Here is a 25601-nt window from a genome sequence, read left to right as displayed (position 1 = left end):
AATAAGCCTGAAGGATGCCAAAACTGTATGTTAAATTAAATATTAGTCTATTATTATACATAGGGTTTTAATGTACTAATAAAAAGTAAAATTTTATATTTGCAAAAAATAGCCAAGAGGCAAAAGGCAGACACTGTTTGCTTAGTTTTACTCTTTATGCTTTAGTCATGTCTAACTGCAGGCAGCTCCAACATTAACTAGCCTTGTGACCCTGGACAAATCACTTTACCTCTAAAAAAAGTATTTTTCCCCATTGGTAAAATGAGGGCTTGAACTTGAGTACTTGAACTAGAGCACTACCACTAACAAGGAAAACGTTAATCTCCAATCTTTGATACAACTGAAATTATTCTGAGAAAGCACAAAATATAAAACAATGAAATCAGAGCTAATTCTAGTTCATCAGAAATTTGGACTGTTGAGAGGCTATATGGCTTGGAACCTGACCTGTTCAGCTACCTCTTGGCACATCCCCTAGGCTACCCCTTCAGGAAGTGCAGAGAAACAGTTTGAACACGAGCTGAGATCCAAGTATTAGTTAGACGGCTGGATCTTGATTGGGCCTTTTTAAGCTGAGGTTCTTGGAGGCTATTTGGGGTTGTAAACTTGAATACTTTTAGGAAGCAGTCAGGTAAACGTATGAGAAAACTTGGGCTGGAACAATGGGGATTGAAGCAAATTGGAAAGCTCATGTCCTATTTAAAGAGGACATGTTACTAGGAGCGTAGGTCTAGGGTCACTAGGTAATTTTGTTTTACAAAGCAGACTTGAACACTTGAATCTGGATTTTGAACAAAAGTTTGCAAATTTTTCTAGGTAGACAAAACAAAACACATGTTTAAGTCAGATTTGGTCCAGGGGCTGCTGTGTTGCAGCCTCTGGTCTATATGGTAACAGTGTCAGGGCCAAACTTCAGAACTCTGAGACGCACGCAGATCTTTTAGTTTATACAACATAGCCTATACAAATGGGGCAGTCTGTGCCTAGCCACCATCATAATTTGATTTCCAATTCTCGATCCTTGTTGCTCACATTTCACTTCTCTAATCTCAGTATCTAACAGAGGCCATGTTCATGTTTTGCTTGGAGTCAGGAAGTGAGTATGAACTTTACTAAACCAAAAAGCATTTAAAGTTTTTATAAAAATCAGGGTTCTACTGCCCAACCAAATAATCTAGATTTTGTGAATACTCCACTACAGATATTTAAGATTTTATCTGGAAAAAAAAATCAGGCATACTTTAATTTTGTTTTTTCCAATAGGAATGAGTTACATACACTTATTGTCTGCTTGTACTCTTCTCTACTCTAACCCCACATTCACTGAATGCTTACTACATGTTGATAATTTTGAACAAAATACTGAAAAAGATCCCAAGGAGCCTCCAGTCTGGTACAGAAGACACATAATTAAATAATTAAAATAAGGCATAAAAGTACTCTGATAGTTATAAACCTGGGTACTAGTGGGAACCATACAGCCAAGAATGTGATATTTGATCTAAGTTTTGAAGCTAAATTTCCTTTTATTTCAATGAAACCTATCTTCTTCAAACTTAGAAACTAAACTAGCCTCTTGCTCTAATAGTCCGAGTTTCCGATAAAAGGGAGAGTTTATCCTGTTGATAGTGTTTACACAGTTTTACAAACTTCAGTCATAAATCTTAATCTTCAGCTTTTTTCCCTGAAAAGACCAAATCATTGAGTCAGTTCCCATAACTTCGCTCATTCCTCTGAAGTTGCCCTCTCCACATTTTTTTGTTACCACTAACTTCTGAGAGACAGATTGCAGGATTACAAATTTTTCTAAGGTAGTTAGCATAGTTTTATAGGAGGATAGGATAGTAAAGGAACATGGGGTTAAGAGAATGCTTTTATGCTCATAATAGTGAACATGACAGTACAGACTTCTATGTGCTAAATACTAGAATACCAAACGCAAAAGCCATTATAAATAGAGAAATGAACAGAAATATCAAACTTGATTGGTCCATGACAAATCAAATAGACACTTGCAAAAAAAGAGGTAGAAGGAAAGAGGAGCTGCAAGAAGGAAGGAAGGAGGGGAAAACAGACTGAACTTCTAAAGCTGAAACAGAGAATTATCTTCCCCTAATTCTAACAAAAACTCTATTATAGTAAAAAATGGCAAAAAAACTATAGTTTATTAAATCAACAAGTAAAGGGTTGTAGTCTACACCCACAAACTTCAAAAAGTGGCAGCTAGAAGGAAAAAAAAAATTGTGGAGTAGAAAAATGTCACTCCTAAATCTTACATTAAAACTAATTATCAAAAGTAGCCAATCTGTAAAGGCTACATAGTATATGATTCCAACTATATAATATTCTGGGAAAGGAAAAACTAAAGCTATAGAGACAGTAAAAAGATCAGTGGTTGCCAGGGGATTGTGGGGAGAGAGGGAGGGAAGAAAAGGTGGAACAAAGAATTTTTTGGTCAGTGAAACTATTCTGTATAATACTGTAATGGTAGACGTATTTCATCATGCATTTGTCAAAACCCAAAGAGACTCAAGCCAAATGTAAACTAGGAATAAACTACGGACTGATAAAATCCAGCCAATTAAGTGATAAGTCTTAGTACAGTACCCAGGAAAAAGCAGCAGCAATAACAGAAATGGTGGTGAACACTGAATCCATCTCAAGATACAACTAAGACTAAACTGAGAGAGCTAGGATTTCACAAGAGAATGTAAATGTTATAAACCATAGCAATGGAAACATAAAAATATTGGAGGGTGGTAAGGAATGAGGAAGAAACTATGGCATATCTGTGCAGTTTAGATGCATCGAGAATTGAAATGTTTATACTTTATCTAAAGTATCTATGGCATATTTTCCATATTTATACACAGCTGCAAGAAATTGTCTTTCAATTAAAAGAGGAAAAAAAAATTGTACCCAACACTAAAAATTTCAGTCTCACTCTCTTGGAAAATTAAAACAAAACAAAAAACAGACAAATGGATTAAAAGAGAATTATTTGCCTCAAAAACTTAGAAAAGTGCACCAATGTCCTAAGAAAAGAAAAAACAAATAAAAGGTCCCAGCAGAAATAAAGAAATTAGAAAAAGGAGAGTAGCGTCAGAATATAAACGAACAAAAAGCGAAATCTCTAGCAAATCTAATGGAGAAAAAGAGAAAGAAAAAAAAAATTAGAAAGGAAACAGAGATTTTTAAAAAGCCATATAAGGGAGATTATCTAAAAGTATAAAACAAGGACACTGAAAACCTTGATAATGATTAAAAAACACTCAGCATGTATAAAACCTAAAGAGATTTAATAAAAACAAAACTTAAAAAAATATATATTTTCTTTATCTCCTTCCCTATAAATATACACACATTTCTAGTTGACTAAGCAAAGAATGACTGCCATAAATATGGCTAACAGTGTTTTTAGTGAAAGAAATGCAGATGGCTAATAAATTTGAGAAAATGTTCATCTAATAACAGAACTACTATGAAAACCATGAGATACTATTTTTCACCTTTCAAATTAGCAAAGATTAATAGAAAAGATTATATTCTACATGGCTAAGGTATAGTAAGAAAAGGAATCACATACTGGTACAATGAAATAGGTATGCTTGTTCTCTTCTACCCTGTTGAAACGTCACCAATAACAACAGTTAAGGACCATGTCGAATGAACCCCAAGTCCAAGGTACTTAAGCACACCATTCTACTGTGGAAGGGCAGTCTGTCTCTTTTGAAATGAACCACACCGTAGAGGTGAAGAGTGTGAATTTAGGAGCCAGACAGCAGAGTGCTATGTAAGCATTTATCAGGCAAATATTCCATGTATCTTATTTTAGGATGATTTGGTTGCTAGAATTTGTCTAAAACCTAATGTTTCCTCAAAATATTTCCAATGTCAACCATTTAAAACTGATATATATTAATAAAATTAAAGAAAAAAAACCCAGCCAACACTCATTGAGCACTTTACTAGGTAACAGGTACTATGTTTCCCCGAAAATAAGACCTAGCCGGACCATCAGCTCTAATGCATCTTTTGGAGCAAAAATTAATATAAGACCCAATCTCGCATCGCATCACACCATACGTGGTCTTATATTAAATCATATTATATCATATTATTATTATACCCAGTCTTATATTAAAATAAGACTGGGTCTTTCTTATATTAATGTTTGCTCCAAAAGACGCATTAGAGCTGATGGTCCAACTAGGTCTTATTTTCAGGGAAACACGGTAAGCACTGTTCTAATTGCTTTACATGTATTTTCAATCCTCCCAACACTATGACGTAGACTTCATAAAACAAAAAAACAGACACATAGAGGGGGAAATAACTTATCAGGTTATATAGCTAGTATACTGTAAAGAGACTGGGATTCAAACTCTAACAGTCTGCACTCAACAACTCTACTAATTCTTATAAACTGGAGTCTCTAAATTTTCTCCAGGAATAATTTACTCCAGACTCAATTTCCACTATGTCATATAGTTATTTCATTAAATTTAGTTTAAATAGATAAATAAATCTGGAAGACTTAAAATCATTTACCTGCATCCAATATTCCCTGGGCCAGAATAGCGCCAAACTTGGCCATGACATCATCGTGTTTATCATTGATGACTTTGGAATACAGCTGTCTGAACTGATTCACCTGAAGGAACAAGAAAAGAATTATATAGTCTGATTCTATTCATACGCTGTGTCATTTTAAAGCAGGAAATAACTTGCTCAATTGGTAATGAAATTTGAATTCTGAATTTCACAACATTCCAAAAGAGAGGGTATGGAGCAGAGTTGAGGGCAACACAGTTCCATGGTTGAAATCATGGTGTTACTTTTCTGGTGTGGGAGCAGCAGTTCTGTTTTCAATCCTCATGCCACAGTGGATGATTCAGACTCAAGGGAATGTTGAATTCGAGTTCATATGGCACCACTGTTAGTCAGCAGGCTTAAACAGTTCAAAGGAACAGTCAAGCTTTTATTGAACTGTGAATTACAGCTTTCTGCTTACCATCAACCTTACAGATTTCTTAACAGGCACGGTCCTTTGGGTCTACCTTAAAGTAAACTACCCTTCAGTGAAATTGTGTGAGGTATATTTTGGATTAAGTGTATTCACACATAAAGATTTTCATTATGCACACACATTAATTTTTTGAGGACATGTCACAATAATTACTCTTATTAAAAGGAAAAAACCAAAATGAAACATGCTGACTCACTTAGGATGGGATTACTGGTAATTTTTGTTTGCTTTATTCTCTTTTACATTTTTTAGAATTAATATATATTACTTTTACAATTAGAAAATATTTATAGAACATGTTATTAATATATTTGTGATTCCTTTAAAAGTGTATGGATGACAATCAGGGAACTATTTTATGCTTCCTCCACATCTTCCACTTCTGTTTTCCCACCAGTGCTTTTCAAATGGTAGGCACCCAGGAAGAAGTCTGCTTGTCAAAGAAGCACATGATCAGGAGCTCCCCAAATCTGCCCAAAGCAAAAAATATGAATTTGAATTTCCTAATGAGATGACTTTATATTCATTAAATATTCTTTCAGAATCTTCCCTCTTCATTCATCGTGGTCTGCCGGGCCACACTGTGATGTAGGGCAGAGTCATACAGAATCAGACAACCCTGGCTTATAAATACTTCTGCTCTAATAAGCTGTTTGGATAAGTTACTTAGCTTCTCTGGGTCTGTTTCTTCATCTCTACAGGGATCATAGTACCTACCTAACATGGCTGTTGTAAGGATTATGTGAGATAATATTCATATAATGTAATATGTAAAAGGCAGTTTATAGTTCAATAAGCCTGGCTTGTCTTACCTTACCAAGTCAGAATCCTACCAGTCCTATTATCTCTGCAATCTAAATACTGCCAGTAAAATTATACTCCTTAAAACATGGTTCTCGTTTTTATTCACAGGCAGCAACAGTATGTGATGGAAAAACAATGAACCAACTCTGCCACCACACAGCACATAAGCATTAGTAAGCTACTTACTTCTCTAGGTCTGACGTTTTCTAACTATAAACCCCAGCATGATTAGATCATCACAAAATTTCTATCAAGTTTTAAAAATCCAAAGGTTTGATGCTTTTATTCTGGTTCAACAGGCCAAATTCCTTTGATTCTGAACTTATTTTAGAAGAACACTTACGTTACCTTATATAGGATGGAAATTTTATGTGCTAAAGATTTATGAAATAGTTCAAGAACTTATAAAAAGAAACATTGGACAAAGCACTGTACGTATATTAGAAGGAAGAATTTAAATATAAAATTGCACCCAAAACAATAGGCCAACATTCATGAAACTGAAAGATGGATTAAAAAAAAAAAAATCAATGCAAATGCATATAATGGGCTTATCTAAATTTTTTTAGCATAGTTTTAATATTTTATTTTTCAATTCCAGTTGACATTCAATATTATTTTATATTAGTGCCAGGTATACAGCATAGTGGTTAGACATTTACATAATTTATAAAGGGACTGTCCCCTCCCCAATAAGTCTAGTACTCACCTGGTACATACAATAACTACGTAATGCATAGTTATTACAGTATTACTGACTGTATTCCCTATGGGCTTATCTAATTAATATTAAGTATACTATTTTAAAAAGCTAGTTTTTAATAATTAAAAAAATTTTCTTCACATTTTATTACTTATGTAGCAGTAACTCAACTGTCACTATTCTTTGTGAAGAATTATTATTTTAGTACGTTAGGATAGTATCTTAAATTTGGAAGTCAACTTTGAGATCATCTGGTATACTCCCTCTATACCAGAGGGAGTATTTCACATTTCTATTTTACAAATGTGAAAACTGACGTAAAATAGGTGAAACGACTGGCTTTCTTGTGATCACAAACAACTAACTGCAGTCATGGCTAGGATCATGATTTTCTGACTCAATTTCATTGTTATGAATAGTATGCCCCCCACATAAGACCAAGTAGAATTTGTAGGAGAAAATCACATTAATTTTCCATTTTATAGTATGATAATCCCACAGATGAGAGAAAGTTTTCTGTTCTGCATGATCATCTAAAATCTACCTTCTCCAAACTCATGCATTTTTAGACGAGATCGGGCGCGTTCAGGGTGGTATGGCCGTAGACAACTCATGCATTTTTAACATTTCATGTTTTTAACTCTATACCGTGTACTTTTGGGGGGGGCACTCTGAAATGTCAGAGAGAAAAGTTAAGGATGGGGAGAAGTAAGTAAACTTTCTTGGAGTCATTTCTGTTGGTACCTGGTTATGTCTCGTCTTTTCTATTTTTTTCTGAACATAGAACTGTAGCTGCACATGAGGGATCAGTTTGAGGTTTTTTTTTTGTCTTTTCTCTTTCTATGACATTTTATCTGCTCTTATGATTGAACTATAGGTCTCTAATCCCTTCCATGAAATCCTTGAGGCCAGATGAACTTTGGAAATCAGAATTTAGAAAGCTAACAGGGCGCATACGCCATATATTATGCAATACTCTCAGTGTAGTGTGGGGGCAATATCCCATAATCAAACAAGGTAATATTTCTGAAGCAGCAAACTGATTTAAATTAACACTAAATGGGATAAAGGTTATCAATGAGTTTAGGTTTTGTTGCTGAACAAGTCCTTAAAAACAAACATCTCTTTTAGTTTTCAGCGCTTTCTGGATTTTGAAGTTGCAGATACAGAGCTATGCACTTAATATGATTTCTTTGTGGCTAGTTCCCAAATCTCTTTCTTCAGTTCTGATTCTTTTCCTATGCTCTCATCTTATGTCCAACTGACTTGCTATCATGTCATCCCAAACTCAACATGCCTAAAACGAAAATTCTTTATTCTTCTTTCATGGTATTCCGGTCAATGCTATCATGACTTTCCCATTATCAATATCCCAAGTAATGTTTTCAGCTCTCTTCTCAATTTTATCAGTACTATTTTGTTCATGGTAGTTGCTTGCAGCCTTTTCTTTATATTACCACCGACACTTTTAAAGTGATTATTACTATATCTTACGGTAATAATACAGTAATATAGATTACTATTTACGAATGTTTTATGGTGTAAAATACCACCATAAAATATAAAATTTCATGCTTATAATTTCATCTTATAAAAAGTTCACACATTTCACTACAGAAATATTTCTAGGTTTCCATGATGGCTCACAAAAGCCTAATCTACAAAAACTGTGATTTACTTTAGAACCACAAAAGCTTATCAAGCTTGGCCAAATATGATCCTATTTTCAAAAAGGGTACCCTGTCAGTGGTGGGAGAAGTTCCCCTGTAGCAGACTTCAGGCCAGGTGATATTAAGTGAGGAGGAGCCAGATCCTATTCTTACACTGTGATATTTTTATCTGATTCTATGTATGATATTTACTATGTACATGTCCAAATAACTCCTAAAGGTAGATTTCACTTAACAAGAAAAACAAAAGATGGATCCTTCCTAAAGATCAGAGCTGGGTTCTTGGAAGAAAATAGCTCCAAGGACCGTTAATGTACAAAGGACATTATTCTAGTTAAAGGGCTCTGAATCTCTGGTCTAAGGGCTTTCTAAATGGGGTTTGTAAGCACCCAAAGGGGGATGCATGTTCCTGGGTCTATGTTTGTGAGAGTGAGTGAGCAAAAAACTGGCAGAAGAAAAGCAAAGATGTACTGGAGTTACTTAAACTAAGACCAGAATGTGTAGAGCCAAGTGTTAAGACCACATTCTGTAAAAGGTTGTGACATATATCATGATTACATAAAATTATTTCCTTTGGAAATGTCCATTGTAAATCTCATAAAATATCCGAAAAAAGTCCCTTTTGGAGTCCTTTGAGGAACTATAGTCTTGATGAAATTAACACTCGATCTTTGATTTCGAGGTGCTTCATTTTATTTCATGGACTAATTTACAACCTTGTGACTAGGACTCTTACTTCTCTTCAAGCATGTTAACAGCTTTTTCTTTTCAGCAAAATGTCACATCCCAGCCAAACGAATATCAGTGTTGTCTTATTAGCAATTATCGGATAAAAGAGAGAGGACAGAAACTATAATCCACAAAGCTCTTTATCATGTGTTGATAGCAGAAAACAACGAAATAGAACTTAAAACTCTTAAGAATTCATAAGATGAGTAAGAATGTCATTCTCTGGGATAGTGTTTCCTGAAAGAACATAAATAGTTTTGCTTTTGTAGGCAACGGGGGTACACACTTGACTTTCCCACCAGGTTTATATTAATGGCAAAGACTATAAGCTATAACTGCATCTCAACATTCTTAATCAATACCCTAGATTCTGATACAACCTAAAGAGGGAAGTGTGCCCCACGTATTCACATTAGCTAAGCATTGGTTCAACAATATTTTATGGAATGATTTAAAAATACCAATTATTTAAAATGTTTTCTTTTTTTTGTTTTTTACTTTTTCTAAATATGAAAAAGTGTTCTTATTAGAATAAGTAGTTAAATGCTTCTCAAACTGTACAGCCTACCCTATCCTACTCCCATTCCAAAGGACTCTGTCATTGTTGGTGCAGAGCTTATGATTGTAAAAATCAATGAAATCCTACAGCAGAGGACAGGAAGATGCTAAAACATTTATCTTGTTCACAATGCAAACAACATGAAACTGACATGTGAGATCAAAGTGAATAAAAATCTACGTGTATATATTAGGGGAAGTGCTTTCCATAGCTTAAATTTCCTTCTTTAATGACATAACTCAGTTGAATAACCTCCAACTGATAAAGATCAGCAGAGGATCAAAATCAAAAATAAAAGATGCAAAAGCTATTCATATTATAATTGCTATATATATATTTTTTAAAAAAGCAAAAAGAAAATGGTCTCTGAAAAATTGTTTATGTTCTAGAAGACCAAATAATATTAATGCAGAATCAGAAGTCTGATTCTATCTTTGTACCAATCCAATTTTTATAGTCTTAAAAATGATTTTTACACAGAGAAGCACTGAATAAAGGAACCACCTGCTTAAACGGTACCACCTGCTTAAAAACTGAAATCTATTAAATAAAATTCCATAAAATGAGAATGAATAATTGATGAGTTCTGGAAATTTTTCTCCCTTCCCATCAACCTACTTTGCCGAAAATGAGGATGTTCTATATCTGCTTGACGAGGCAGAAAACAGTATGCCAACGTGTTTTTTTCTGTTGTCAACTTTTTGACTGCTGCTCATATAGGAGTAGAATTAGTACAAGGCTGTTAATTGCCCCAATTTTAACTTAAGAATTAAAAAAATTTGAAACTGTTGCATAAACTATCACATCTATTTAATATATCAACATGGTAATTTTTAGTACATATAAATATGATCTATGCATTTTCTCAACGAAATGAGAAGTTTTGGCTCAGGTGCCAAGATACATTAGACATCAAACTCTAACATGAGGTCTGAGAGGTTGTCGTGAGGACATTTTAAAAGAAATGTCTCAAAATCTGTTAACAGAGTCATCCGCAGGGTGTAGGAAGTCTTGGATTGTAGCAGAACATGTGATGAGGATTTCTACGGGAAAAGCTGGGCTGTGAGTCTTCCCCTCAGTCCAAGCCTAGAGATGCGCTTCAGAGGAACCACTTGGAGAGCTTAATATGGTCAGTGGTCACCGTGCACTGACACCTAGCACATGAAGTAAGAGGCATTTAGCTATTGACAGAGGCACTCCCAGAGAGAACGGAGGGAGAGAGAAGGCGGGAAAGAGACAGAGAGGGAGAGGGGCAGGCAAAGCTGCACTGAGAGCCTATTATACTTCTACCCACAAGGGCAAAATATGCAGGAGTGTTTCTTTGAAAATGTTGGTCCAGAGGGAAATGACATTCTATCATGGAATCTGGATGTACTCATTTCTAAACTGAGATTGTATGTGCCATATAAAGTGACTGTAGGGCTGTTTACTGCCTCAGAAGAATGGATCAAAGAAGTTATGGACTGCCTGAGTTTGCATCCTGTATCAGAGGAACAAGTTATCCCATTGAATAAATTTTAACAGGACAGTAGGAGGCAAAAATTAAAGTTGATTTTTATGATTTCATCAACCCACGAGTTTTAAATTTTCAAGTATGGCTATATAGTTGAATTAAGAAAGTGACCATAAATCTATAAAAAATGCATTTAAAGAGTATTATTTATTTAAATTTTCCCATACTCCTACCTCTTTACTTCCTGTGAGTTCAGTGTTTACCACATTTGAGGTAAAAATGTCCTCAAAAGAAAAGCCCAAAGCAGCTCTATTCCAGAGAATGTTTCTGTTGGCTCACCTTTGGACAAGTGATTTCGGTCTGCTGGATCATGATGAGAGCTGAAGCTATGAGTGCTCCTTGCCTCACATAGTTCACAGGGTCATTTGTCATTGGTTCTAGCAAATTAATTGCTTCCTGAAAATATTAAAACAAAAAACAAAACAAAAACCTTAAATAAAGTTGCACAGCTGGATTTTCAAATTAGTTATGTCATTCTAAGTCAGTATTTTTATCTAACATTGTAGTAACAAGTTAATTTAAGACTAACTGGATGCAATAGTTCAGATCTGAGTATGCTTTAAATATCAATATAATGATGGTCCATGAAAAGGAAACTTGTAGAACAAGAGTGCTCCCGTCTTGAGGTAAAAAGAGGTCAAAAAGAAAGGGGAAATGAAGTTAATGTTTGATAAGCACCCATTATTTTCCAGGCACAGTGCAAGGTATTTTATGTTATCCCATATACGCCTCTCAATCCTAAAAATAAAACAAAAACAAAACAACAACAGCAACACAAAATAATCTTTATAAACAAAGAAACAGAGTAAGAAAGGTTAAGTAATTTGCCCAAAACCACATAAACAGCTAACTTAGGTCAGTCTGACTAGAAAACCTGTATTAGACATCCAACTTCTTTCAAATACTAGGGTATGGTAATGTCTTAGATGATTTTACAAGAAACCTAATTTTAAAAATTAAATTTTTGAAAAACAAGAAACAAAGATAAACTCCCAAAACAAAAAGAAAGATTTTATTTGCTAGTAGAATGGTAAAACAAATTAAATCAAACAGGACTAGAATTGATTTTACTTGACAAGATTTTCCAAAATGTTTACTGGGATTTCCCAATACCATTTCCTTCAGAATATCAGTTCGGGGGTAGGGGGAGGGAGGAGGATTCCTTGATTAAATCAGTTTGGGAGCTCCTGCATACACACACACACACACACACACACACACATACACATACACACACAGTGCCAAACAATGTATACACATTTTAAGAAAGGAAAACTGTATTAAAATTGTAATACTCAATATATACCAATAACAAAAGAAGAATACAAGTCACGTTTGACTTGTGCAATTACAAGAGGTGCTCAAAGTGGTTACCATCAGGATCCAGACACTTCTGATTATGGTGAACTATTGCTTGAGAAATGCTGACCAAAGTGTTCATTTGTATACATTTTTTGGCACCTCCAGTATACACATAAATCACCTCCTCTTGAAGATTCAAATGTATGTAGCATATCAAAGTCTCTAGGAATGTACATATCCTAACAAAAGCTCCAGGAAGCCTCATTAAAGAAACCCTACAACTTTTGTTTATCCCAGCATTTGTACGTTGTATTTGACCAAGAACTCTTTTAGCCCATAAAACGTCTGTTAACAACCTTCAGAACCTTTGTTAAGTGCCACTTTATAACATCTCTTATAAGATCCTTAGGTATAAATATGAAGGAACAGAGCAATGGGTTTACATGATTTTCAAACTTATTTCTTAATACAGTGTCATTTCTCAAATATCCTTTGTTCCAAAGCCAAGGAAAGGAAGAATAAATTGAATTCTCTTTTTGGGAAAATGACTTTAGATTTCTTTCCATGTGGATTTAGTCATGCACTGCGTAATGATGGGGACACGTTCTGAGAAATGCGTAGTTAGGTGACTTTGCTGTTGGGCAAACGTCATAGAATGCACTTACACAAACCTAGATAGTATATCCTGCTACTGTAATTTGATGAGCTATACTTTTATATGTTTGGCAGTGCAGTCGCTTTGTTTACACCAGAATCACCACAAACACGTGAGCAATGTTTTGCACTAACCCGATGTTACCATGGTTACATCGCTAGGTTATAGGAATTTTTCAGCTCCATTATAATCTTATGGGACCTAAACACCATTATTCAGCACATGACTATATTTGTTTTCAAAAATCAGAGCTATTAACAGATAATTTATGTACTAGATAAATGTTTTCTTTCTCCCCACTTTTACAAAAAATGTAGTGACGTGTGCAGAGTAGGTTTTCAAACGTTACTCACATATTGTCAATATTGTTTATGAAAAAGTCATGATAAAAATATAACCAAATTTCCAACTTATAAGTTAAAAGACACTAACTTTGCCTTTGAGGTATATGATATAACATCAAAGATATATTTTAGAATAAAAGGATGTTCTAGGTTTTTAAGAAACAAAAATAATCAAAGCACCAAACTTTAGTCAGATAGGTATTGATACGTAAATCATAAAAAGTATCTAGAAATAAAGCAGACTTGTTTAGTATGAGTAATAAAAATATTCATTGAATTAACTTGTCAGATGCTGTGTCTCAAAGAACATTTGCTCCGAGATATCATATTAAGTTTAGAATAATCTGGAAAGAAAAAAATCTAATTTACATTTAACTTATGAGGCCTGACATAAATGTCTACTAAAGAGCTGACAGAGGAGATACTTAGTAAAATATTCAACTACACTTTCCTTTATTTATAGAACATATGTGTCCCAGAAAAAAATGAAGGCCAATTTCTATAAACTGCATTTTATATACCCAATGACATTTCTAATAAAACTGAAGATATATTCTCATGTAAGAATTTTCACCCAAAAGAAATGAAACCATTTTAAAAACAAAACTCTGTGAGGGCAGAGACCATGTCCAACTTTTTCACCATCATATCCTTAAATGATCATCCCTCCATCATTCATCTGACAAATATTTACTGAAATTCTACGTGCCAGGTCTGACTTTAGATTCTAGTAGTGAACACACCCTTCTCAGGGACTTCACATTTCAGTGGAGAGCAGACAGACAATAAACAAAATAGGTATAAAAATATGCCAGGTGGTGGTAAGTACTGTGAAGAAAAATAAAGCAGGGTAAGGAGACAGAATGAGAGTACTAGAAAGGGAAGTCTCCATAAATTTTTACACAATTCTTGCCACATGTAGTAAAAATGCCTATTGTAATTCCTAGCTTCAATTATGTTTTATATGATTAGAAAGTTATTTGTATCCAATACTAATAACGCTTTTTAGAGAAAAAGTCAAGCAAATTAAAATTTAATCCTGGAATCACTCAATAAACTAATAACTATGCTTTATTTTATTTTAGTTTGAACAGAGAAGATAAAAAAGCAACTCCTTCCCTCTGCTGTGAAGACACTGGGAACATAATCATGTTCTCGTTCTCTCGTCCATCTATTCTGCCCTCCCTCCCTCCTCCCTACCCCCCAACATAAACACAATGCCCACCCTGTTAAAAGAAAAGCTCACCAAGATGTGTGCATGTGAGCTATAAAAGGTAAAATATGATGTATATGTCACTGCTGTGAATAAAAAATACTTGGTATTTAAGCAATAGTGTTTCTTAATGAATCTTATGACGAATTGTATTTTCAAACCATCAACTTGCCTAGCCCAACTCTCTCACTTTTAAGAGGGCTTAACAAATATCAGGTTACCTATTAAATTTGTGAAGAGAAAACAGGCAAACAACAGTTAAGTGATTTGCTAACAAAACAAAACAAAACAAAACAAAACAAAAGGAATCAAACTGAGTTGATTTTGGTGGCCTCGGATAAAAACCTTGATTTCTACAATACTAATTATGCAAATTAAACATGTAAAATAACTGTGTAAAATGACCAGAGTAGTTCTTTAAAGAAAACAATTTCTTCTTTCTTTTTTAAAGACATCTATGCTTTCAAAGGGGAAGTCAACAGCATTGTGTCCATATAGCCACCCATGTAATACGCTGGTTTGTTCTTAAGGGCCCTGAGCCATCTAGTATCGTAAAGTAAGGAAGTTCTGGGAAGTTCTGTGAGGCAAGTTAAGTCTTACAGATCACATCGCACTTGTGTTTTTACAGCTGTTACATAAACTTTTCTATGAGCGAAAACAGTCTGGCGCCAGGCAAGAACTGACCCCACTGGCGTGGTGGGGGGGGGGCTTTACCTTATTTCCTGTACCAGCACAGCAAATGCCCAGGGCCATGGCAGCTCCATAACGCACGTGAGGATTGTAACTCTCTGACAACAGCGAAACCACGCTGGGACACTGTTCAGGGGTCCTGATAAGAAACAGAGGAAGTGAAGACAGTGTTATATGTTAACATATTTCAAATCCAGATGGAAGAATTTTAACCCATTTTCTAAAAGTTATAAGAAACAACAGTTATATTTAACACAGAAATTGCAGAATTAAAAATCTACAGAATTCTAATTATTGATATTATCAATAGAAATCTATCTTCAACATTCAGAGAATATATGCAAAGAAAGAGGAATGTACCCGTGACTCCTCGACCACAACTCTGCATTACAGCGTTAATCAGTCACCCTTTCGTGCTTCCTCCATAGTGGGGCACAACCATGGGGGCACGGGGGACACACGCTGCTTTACAGCCAATCTTATACTTCTTATTTACTCTGTGTTTTGTTTCAGAAGACAAAAGTCATTTTATAGAGATTCCAGGATGTTTCCAAAGCTGCAAGAAAGACTGAAATCTGCCAGCATTACTTTGGTTGAATATTAAACCGGTAAATGAGGGCACTCTGATTTTTTTTGTCTTTAGCAATTATTTTTGTGTTAATGAGAACAGAGAAATTGTTCTTTTCTCATTTTCTTACATTTGTGACAAAGACAAAAACACAGGGCATCCTTGACTAATGAAGTATCTGACTCTAAAAGACTATCCAGTCATGGTGATTACATTCACCAGGCAGCAGGCAGAGGGTAGTAACTAGAAGAGAGTGTAGGGAGAGTTTATGGGAGGCTGGTAATGATCGTGAACTGGGTGCTGGTTACACACAGGTATGTTCAGCTGTGAAAATTCATCAAGCTGTAGGCTTATGACTATGAGCATGTTTTTGGATGTATATTATACTTCAATAAAATCTTTTTTTTTAAGAAAGACTATCCTGAAAGCAGTTATTACCTACAGACCAATTCAAATCTATAATTCAATGCTGGAATTGTCCCCTAGCTCAAACTCCAGTGAGTGGTAATTTCACATTTGAGATGGAGTAGAGCCAAGTTAATGAAAGTAGAATTCAGCTATGAGAGAAAGTTGGATTATTTCCCCCACACCAGGGTCCATACTCTTTCTTAAAAATGTTCTCAGTTTGACTAGGTTTCCTAATATGAATAATTTGGAAATAATACTAATGACAACAATACGGAAAAAAAATTCGGTGCTGGGACAAAAGCAACATACTACCAAATGAAAGATGTGGGTGTTAGTCCTAGTTTTGCCAATTTTTTAGTACATGACAGTAAGCAAGTCCCATTTTCTTTTCTGTAATTAGAGATAACTTTTTGCAGGAATACAAAAACCAAATGAGCAAATAACTGAAAATATGGTAAGAACACATATGCTTTGAGTTAATGCATAATGAGATAAATAATAAGTTGTATAAGAAGAAGCCATGGAGTCAAAAAACCCACATTCAAGTTCTTGTTTTATCTGTAAATAGCTAGGATAATTGAGACAAGGTTCAATTAATCAAACACTCTGGGGTCCCTTTCCACATCTGATAAAAGAAGGAATGGGACTAGCAATTCCATAAGGTGTACTCCACTTTACGATTCTATGGCTTTTGAAAAATGAACCAATCATCAGATTTTAAATCAATGTTCATTACCAGTAGACATTTCCTCAATGAAAAATATTCCTATGAAATTTAAAGTGATATTACACCAAAGAGACTGGAGAATTATTCTGCAACTTGTAGTTGACAGCACCATCATTTAACGTTCATTTTTTACTCCTGTCAGGCTAAGAACTTAACACTCTGTCCATAATTTGATGCCCAAATCCTCTGACAAACTCAAGATTTTGTGACCTAATTAATTACAAATAATACCAGTCAAGATTGCAGATGTCTTACACACAATGTGATATATAGATGATGTATTACAGAACTGTACACCTGAAATATATGTAACTTTACTAACAATTGTCACCCCAATAAACTTTAATTAAAAAAAAAAAGACTGCACGTCTCAAGGGCCAAGGGCTGAGACTGTCTTCTATATTTTTTATTTCCCATAAATATTAGCACAGTGCTAGGTACTAAAGATAATTTTTATCACTTAGTAAAAGACAAAGGGAGCCAAACTAAATTTATATTTAGAGACTTAACCGAGTATTTTCTACCAGGCTCAAGGCCTAATGGTTAACCACTGGGAAAAATATCAAGCCCATCATGGTTTCCCTTCCCCTTTAAGTTTATAATTCATCTAGATAATAAAAAAAGGGAGAGTTAACAAGTACCTAAGAGTGTTACTTCATAATGGCTAACTGAATGTCTTTAAATTTTAGGTGCTTTTGTTCCCAGTAGGGAGACCACAAATAGGTCGAGAGAAGACCTGCTTTAAAAAAATGAAACACACTGAAATAGGTAACTAAATTCTGATTTGTAGTTTCAATCAAATTTCTTGGCTTGTAGCTAACAGTCATCTTGCCAACATTACTATTTGTACAAGCTTTCCACAGAGCAGGAACTGTGCAAGGGCATAAGCACAAGTCATTGCCACGTCACCCGACTATAAACTGCACATATGAATTCCTTTCTTTCAACATATTGGCTATTAATCATTGTTTCTTTATTGAATATTTTCTGTAACCTCAACATTAAATCATATTAATAAATCAAGATGCTTTCAAGAATATGACGTCTTTTTTCTAATCTACACTCACTAGAGGAGGAAAAATACAGCAATATATATATATGGGCAGAAACACTGTTCTAAGCATATGGGGTCTACCACAGTGGGAATTTGGTGAGGCCATAAACCTCAGGGTAGTCCCTTGGTAGAATTATGAATATATAATTCTCATTAGGTAAGTGCCACAGGATTAACATAATGACACAGGAATTAAGAATATATACCTGTGCACCCCCCTCTCGTTGAACTCCCTACCAACGGATTCCAAATAATTTGAGCAGCATCCTAAATTTTGAAGTATCCACTGAATGGCATAACCAAATACACCACAAACACTTAAATCAACACAGAATTCCATACAGAAAGAGGAATAAAGGACATGCCTCAACTAAACTGCTTCTTCCACCATGACCATGGTGGACACTCACATCCTTCAATCATTTTATTCCCCCACTCCCCACATCTAATCTGCTACTAAGTCAAGTGAAACCCTTCAACCTGGTTTGTTTCCATTGCCTGTTTTAGGCCCTCATCATCTCTTATTGGAAATAATACAGTGATTCCTTAAATGAGCTCTCTGCCTCCTCTCTCTCGTCTTCAGGTTGCTGTAGTGGACAGAACATGGACTTAGAATCAGAAAGACCTAGATTCCAACTCTAGTGCAGACATTTACAGAGTGGCAATCAATAATCTCTGAGCCTTAATTGCTTTATCCATAAAACAATATCTGGTCTACCTTATTCATGCTGAGCAGAGTTGGTGGTGATATAGAATACTATACTATAACCACCGAAACCTAGATCATAACCAGAAATTGCCTTTGAACCAGAACCAGAAATTTGGCTACTCAAATGCTATAGTTTGGGCTCTTATTTTTAAAAAAGGTAAGGTAACTTATGCCCAAAAGTTCATTCAAAACAATATAAAGCAAGTTGGATATTAAACCAATAAAACTGGTTACATTAAAGGTTCTGACCTCCAGGCTTCTCCCAACTTTTTAGGGAGCTAATGGCACACAGGACACTTACCCACTTGCCCTCAGCTGTAGTAAGGGCAGGATATTCCGGGAAAAACTGACTCATAGAAAAGCTTATCCTAAATGTACCTTAAAACTTCATTTATTTTATTGATATGATCCTCAGTTGTTAAAAAAGTAGTATACTCAGAATAGGGCATTAACAATTTCATGAAATTTAGAAAAATTTTTGCCTGGGAACATAAACACTGGGAGCTTATTGCAGAGCTTTACCTAAAGACTGAAATAGGTTGTGAGGGCCATAAATTCAAAAGCACATAAAAAAAATTCTTATAGTTTCTCAGTCCAATAACAGTTCCAACTCTGACACATTCTTCAGGAAAGTGTTAAGACAAGGAATGACAAATTCTTTAATAAATTAGCTTAGACATTCAATCTCTTCAAGAGTACAATAAAACCATAATATTCTTTGTTTACTTCAACTTTTCAGCAGGCAGTGCTAAAAGGACAAAAGAATCTTCCTAAGCAATGATCGGAATGCAAACATTCACTGAAAGCAAAACTTCTGCATATTAATCTTTATCCAGACATAGTATATAAACATATAGTGTACGTCTATATGAAAAATGTTAAGTAACAGTTAATAAATGAATAAATGATAAAAATTATATAATCACCATTTTGCAACGTGGAATGAATTAATGGACTTTAGCATAATTATCAATGACTGTTAACATCATGAAAAAAGAAATAACTAGACCTTACATACACTGCCAGTCCTGCCCCTCCAGAGAGAGAAGAGAAAATTTGAATCTGAACGTGACCAAGCCTCTGGATCCAACTATCAATTTACAGAAAATATAGAAGACCAAAAAACACATTATATTACACATAGGGATGCACTCAGCAAAATCCATACTGTTGGAAACTTGACAGTAATAATAACCTGGTTTCAATTCAACAAATAAACTGCAAGGAGGGGAAAAAAAGAGAGGTGAGGCAAGGCAAGAGGTGGAGAGAAACCTACAAATTAAAAGAAAATACCCCCAATTTTAAATTCCATTAGGCCTTCTTTCAGTCATTTTAGATAATTCTGACACTCCTTAAATCTTAGCTTTTCTATATAAACATTTATCTCTGAGATAATATCACAAAATAATTCATATAGTTTGTTATAATACCCTGGGATTAGCATTTCTAACAAATGTTAAAATGACTAATTCTCAATCAGCAATAAAAGCTCATCTCTATGTCTCCATGAACCTATTTTGAAAAATAAATGTCTAGAAATGGCCAAGTCACAAGAAAAATAGTGGATTTTGTTTTGTAGGGTGGGGAAAGGCAGAAAGCAAGGAATTAAATACTTGGGAAACCATTTTATTAACATAATGCGTTATCTATGACTTAGCCTTTTTAAATATTTATGTTTTGATACATTGAGAATTTAAAAGTATATTTATTCAATTACAGATTTGCTGCTGCATTTGTTTTAACAATGGAGCTACATGTTGTGGGAATTCTAGCAACTTTCCCTGATCTCTTTTATATTTTTGACTAGTTTATATATAAAAACAGTGACTATCATTAGAGGTTAAAAAAGGCCAGGGGAGATATACTTTTCTGGATTTTGTTTTCATCACAATATAAAAGAGATGCATAAAATATTCATTATCAAGAAAATAACAGAAAGAAGAAAACAGTTTTGCTTCCCAAATATACTTTTGTCCCATGAAACTATATCCTAAGCTAATATTATTTGTAGTTTTTACTTTATCAGTTTAGTATTTACTGAATATCTACTACATGTAAAATACAAAACCACACAGATCCTGCTCTAAACTTTACAAATTTAGTCCACCTTTAACATTTCCTTTTAAAATGGACTTTAGAAAACTAAAAACTAGTATAGTTTTAAACAAGCTTTTGGTATATTTGCAAATAGATTAATTTCTTTCAGGTGCTGCCAAAATGGGGGGTGGGTGGGGAGCATGATATCTCAAAGAGGTGAGAAGAAAGTAGATTCATAAGATTTATATTAATACAAAGAAATTGCTACTTAACCATAATAAGAAACATGGCTCTTAAAAATCTCAGACTGTATTCCTGGATCTAGAGAAATCTGTAATATTCAAGAAGTTATAGCATTATTAGCACAAACAACCCTCCCGCCCCCTTTAAAGCAGCAAACAAGTCTTTCAATATGAGTGGGTTGCCACCAACTTAGAGATCATTAAAAGACTTTGTTGGTATTTCCTTGATTTTATAAAAATGAACACAAATATACTTCGATTCTCAAAAAATTTAATTTATTTCTGACATTTAAATAAGTGTTCTGATGATAAAAGTCCACTTCTAATAGCTAATTTCAGTGATTACTGAAGACCTGCAGCATCGAGCAAATTTACACCATAGATATTTACAATAAATTATAATTCAATTCCAAGTATAAGAATTCTTTTGATTAAAGACATCATCGTTTCATTAAATTGTACTATATCGTTCCACTGATCTTTAAAAAGAAATCTTATTTTCTTTTGTTCTTGACAAAAGCAGATACAGTATGAGCAGCTCTCTGGCAATAACTAGGCAACAACAACCACCTAGGAATAACTGTCAGAATAATTTTTTATAGTCTAGTCGAATACTTACAACAACCAGCGGAAAGCTTAATGAAGAAGCATGCTGCTGCACTGTTGTAAGAGTGCTACGACATTTTAGATTGTCCACATACCACCTACACTCCCTAGACTGGCGTGGCAATGAAGATGGCAACCTGTGCTCCTGGTGCAAAATGCTAATGAGAGGAAGCAATACAGACCTCCTTCTCAGAGAATTGTGGGTGTGCTTTTTAACCTGTCTGGTGGCTCCCTCAAAGAACAGTGCAATAGCTTGCTTTTGTTTCTCTCAACTTAAAGTGCTCCCAGGGCTGAATCAACTCCCCAGGCGACATTTGTCCGAAAATATTTAAAGGCTAAAGTGCTGGCCACAGCAGCCTGGGGCAAGGCCTAATAGTCAGGATAGGCTATAAACAGACTGAAAAGCCTAGAAAAGAAGAGGCTGGGAAAGGGCAATGGAGCCTCCCGAGTATACCAGGGGAGTTGAGAAGACCCCCTGCATGCTCAGGGTTGGACGCATACTCAGGAAAGGTGTGAGAAGACCCTGAACATTCACCTCAAGCTCTGTACAAGCAGGAAGTGAGGGTAAAGCAGAGGGGTAAATGACTGGCTAATTTAACAACTGAGAGTGCCCCAACACAGAGCCAATGTGCAAAGATTGGGAGAGTTTTTTTTCTTTTTCCTTTCCTTTCTTTTTTCTTTTCTTGGCTCCAAGTATTTAAGGAAACTGTCAAAACATTAGCTGACCACTAAGCTAATGGAACAGACTTCAGTCTCATGTATACATGAGAAATACAGACTTTACAAAACAACTTTAGAAAAGTCACTGAACAACCTACAATCCACAACAAATAGCAATAACAAGCCCTTGGAAGGGGAATCTGATTTCATGAGTTGCCAAATTATAATATTCAAAATGTTCAGTTTTCAACAAAAAATTATGAGGCATGCAAAGATGAAAGTACAGCCCATTCACAGGAATAAAATAAATTAACAGACTTGGTCCCTGAGGAAGCCCAAGTATTGGACTTAAGTGAACTATCATAAATATACTCAAAGAGCTAATGGAAACCATGGGCAAATAACTAAAGGAAATAGAACAATACTTCACCAAACTGAAAACATCAATAAAGAGGTAGAAATTATAAAAAGAAACCAAATAGAAATTGTGGAACTGAAAAGTACAATAAGTGAAATTAAAAATTCACTAGAGGGGGCGGCTGGATGGCTCAATTGGTTAGAGTGCGAGCTCTCAACAACAAGGTTGCCGGTTCAATTCCCGCATGGGATGGTGGGCTGTGCCTCCTGCAACTAAAGATTGAAAATGGCAACTGGACTTGGAGCTGAGCTGTGCCCTCCACAACTAGAATGAAGGACAATGACTTGGAGCTGATGGGCCCTGGAGAAATCACTGTTCCCCAATACTCCCCAATAAAAAAAATTGAAAAAAATTCACTAGAGGGAATTCAGCAGCAGAAGTGAGCAGGCAGAAAAAGAATCAAGTCAGGTTAATTGAGAACTGAAGTTAGGTTAATTGATATGATCCGGACTGAGGAGCAAAAAGAAAAAAAGAATGAAGAAAAATGAACAAGAAAGCCTGAGACCTGTGGGACACCATCAAGCATCATCACCAACATATGCATAATGGGAGTTCCAGAGGGAGGAGAGTGGGAGAGAGGGACAGAAAGAACCTTCAAAGAAACAATGGCCAAAAAACGTTCCAAATTTTGATGAAAGAGTAGAAATTTATCAAACTCCAAGTGGGATAAACTCAAAGAGATCAGTGAACAAAAACGACAAAGACTACATTCTAGCAGGAGACAGACAATAAATAGTAAATGGTAAAGTAAGTTAAAAGGTGAAGTACAAAGGAGAACAAAAAAGGCCATTAAGTAAGGGATAATGGAAGAGCCAGGAGGGCACACTGCAGGATTAATTAGGGTACGCTTCAACAATGAGGTGATATTTAAGCAAAGAAAGGAAGGCAGTGAGGGAGTGAGCCAAGTGGCTATTGGGAGGAGTGTATTAGTGGAGGAAACAGCTCCTGCAAAGTCCTTATGGTGGGACAGGGCTTGGTGTGTTTGAGGAACAGCAAGGAAGCCTGCAGTTTGAGTGTAGTGAAGAAGACGAAGACTACTTGGAAACAGGGCCAGGTCACACAGGACATTATAGGAACTTTGGGATTTACTGTAAGTGAAGGCCATCAGAGGATTCTGAGCAAAGGAATGACATCATCTGACTTGTTTAAAAAGGGTCCTTTTGGCTATTATATTGAGAATAGAGGGCAAAGGTAAGAGGCAGAAATCTGGTCAAGATATGATGGTGACCTGGGTAAAATGGAAGTAGTGGATATGGGGCAGAAAAAGTTTGAGTTTGGGGCGTGTGTGTGTGTGTGTGTGCATGAGTATTTATATTTATATATTGGGGTGCCAAAAAAATGTATACACATGACTTGTATTCATCTTTTGTTATGAGTATATATTGAGTATTACAATTTTAATAGTTTTTTACTTCCTTAAAATGTGTATACATTGTTTTGGCACCAACAAGATTTCATGATGGATAAAATGTAGGCTGTAAGAGAAGGAGACTAGAAGGATCTATATGCCTTTAACTGAAATAAAGAAACCTAGAGAGCAGATTTGGAGGGAAAGAACAGAAGTTCAGTTTTGGACATTTCGAGACTTTTTTTTAGACATCAAAGGGAAATACTGAGTAGGTAATTGAACAGTAAGAGTGGAGTTTGAAGGAAAGATCTAAACTAGAGATATAAATTTGGGAGCTAAAGTATATAGATAGTATTTAGAACCATAAATACGTATGAGATCACCAAGTGCAGACAGAAGGGAGAGGAGGTCCACCAATGAGTTTCAGAGGAGCCCCAATATTAAGAGGTTGTGGAGATGAAACAGAACAAGTAAAGGAAACTAAGAAGGAACAGTCAGTGAAGGAGAAAATCCAGTAAATTGTGGGCTAGTGGAAGCCAAGTTGAAAAACTATTTTAGGGAAAGGGAAATGATCAACTAGATCAAATGGTGCTGTGACATAGGCAGAGCAGAATATGTCACATTTCTTTTTATAAATGCAGAGAACTGCATTTATAAATGCAGACAAACCAATTTCTCTGAGTTTTAAACTCAGAGAAATTGGTTTGTCTGCAATCTCCTAACGCTTATGTATGTTACTTGTCTCATTTCATAACCACAGAATCATAGCCACTAGGCTGGAAAAGTGTTTCAGGAGCTTTCTTCTACAAGTTGATGGAAACCATAACATAAGAGTGAATAGAGAAAGGAAATGAAGAGGAGGATGAAATCAAGAGAGGACAGGAAAGGGGTGGCGGGAAGATCTGCATATTAAGAGGGTAGAATAACAGTTAGTATTAGGCCAGACAACTAAGATGGCGCAGTAGGTAAAACGCTGTGTTTACTTTCTCTCACAACCACATCAAAATTACAACTAATCTACAAAACAACCATTATTGAGAATCACCTACCATCAAGCTGAACTGAAGCCTTTCAACTAAGGACTTGCAGAAGAAGCCACCTCCAGACTGGTAAGAAGGTCAGAGACGCAGAACGGGCTGGTCCCAAAGATCAGGAGGGCTATTTTGCCTGTGGGGTTCCCCTCCCCATCCCCTAGAGGAGTGAGAGATTCCAGTCCAGGGTTCCAGTGCTGGGGGGAGAAGTACCCATAATTTTGGGCTATGAAAACCAGCAGAGATTGTGACTGAGTGAGACTGAGTGCGTTACACTTACACTCGTGGGCACTCCTCTAAGAGGGACTGCGCGTGGACTTACCCACCAACGGAACCACTCACTCTGAGCGCCAGCGCTGGGGCAGCAGCTGGAAAGGCGGCAGGGACAAATGGTGGGGAATTGAGTTGTGTGGCTTGGGACGGGGGCTGGAGAGGTGGCTTTCTCCTGGATGGAGGAGCTGGCAGGGGCCACTGTTCCTTTGTTGAGTCCTCCCCCTTCCCGGCATGTGAACAGATAAGGAGCTTTCCAGACAAGAAAAAGCTGAAGGAATTCATCAACACCAAACCAGTATTATAAGGAGT

General features: G+C 35.7%; 1 protein-coding gene across 1 annotated transcript in view; it reads right to left on the bottom strand.

The window, feature by feature from the left end:
- The window catches only part of PSMD1 (proteasome 26S subunit, non-ATPase 1), a 92123-nt gene that overhangs the window by 12518 nt on the left and 54004 nt on the right, over positions 1 to 25601 (bottom strand). Inside the window, exons 17-19 of the mRNA XM_081051253.1 lie at positions 15236 to 15350; positions 11287 to 11403; positions 4552 to 4654 (exon numbers count right to left, since the gene is read on the bottom strand). Of these exons, the coding sequence (XP_080907379.1) occupies positions 4552 to 4654; positions 11287 to 11403; positions 15236 to 15350 (335 nt within the window). The remainder of the gene's footprint in view (positions 1 to 4551; positions 4655 to 11286; positions 11404 to 15235; positions 15351 to 25601) is intronic.

The sequence above is a fragment of the Rhinolophus hipposideros genome, assembly GCF_964194185.1.
Source record: "Rhinolophus hipposideros genome assembly, chromosome: 6".
NCBI lineage: Eukaryota > Metazoa > Chordata > Mammalia > Chiroptera > Rhinolophidae > Rhinolophus > Rhinolophus hipposideros.
The sequence above is the reverse complement of the archived record's forward strand: the minus strand, read 5'-3'. Positions and strand labels throughout refer to the sequence as shown.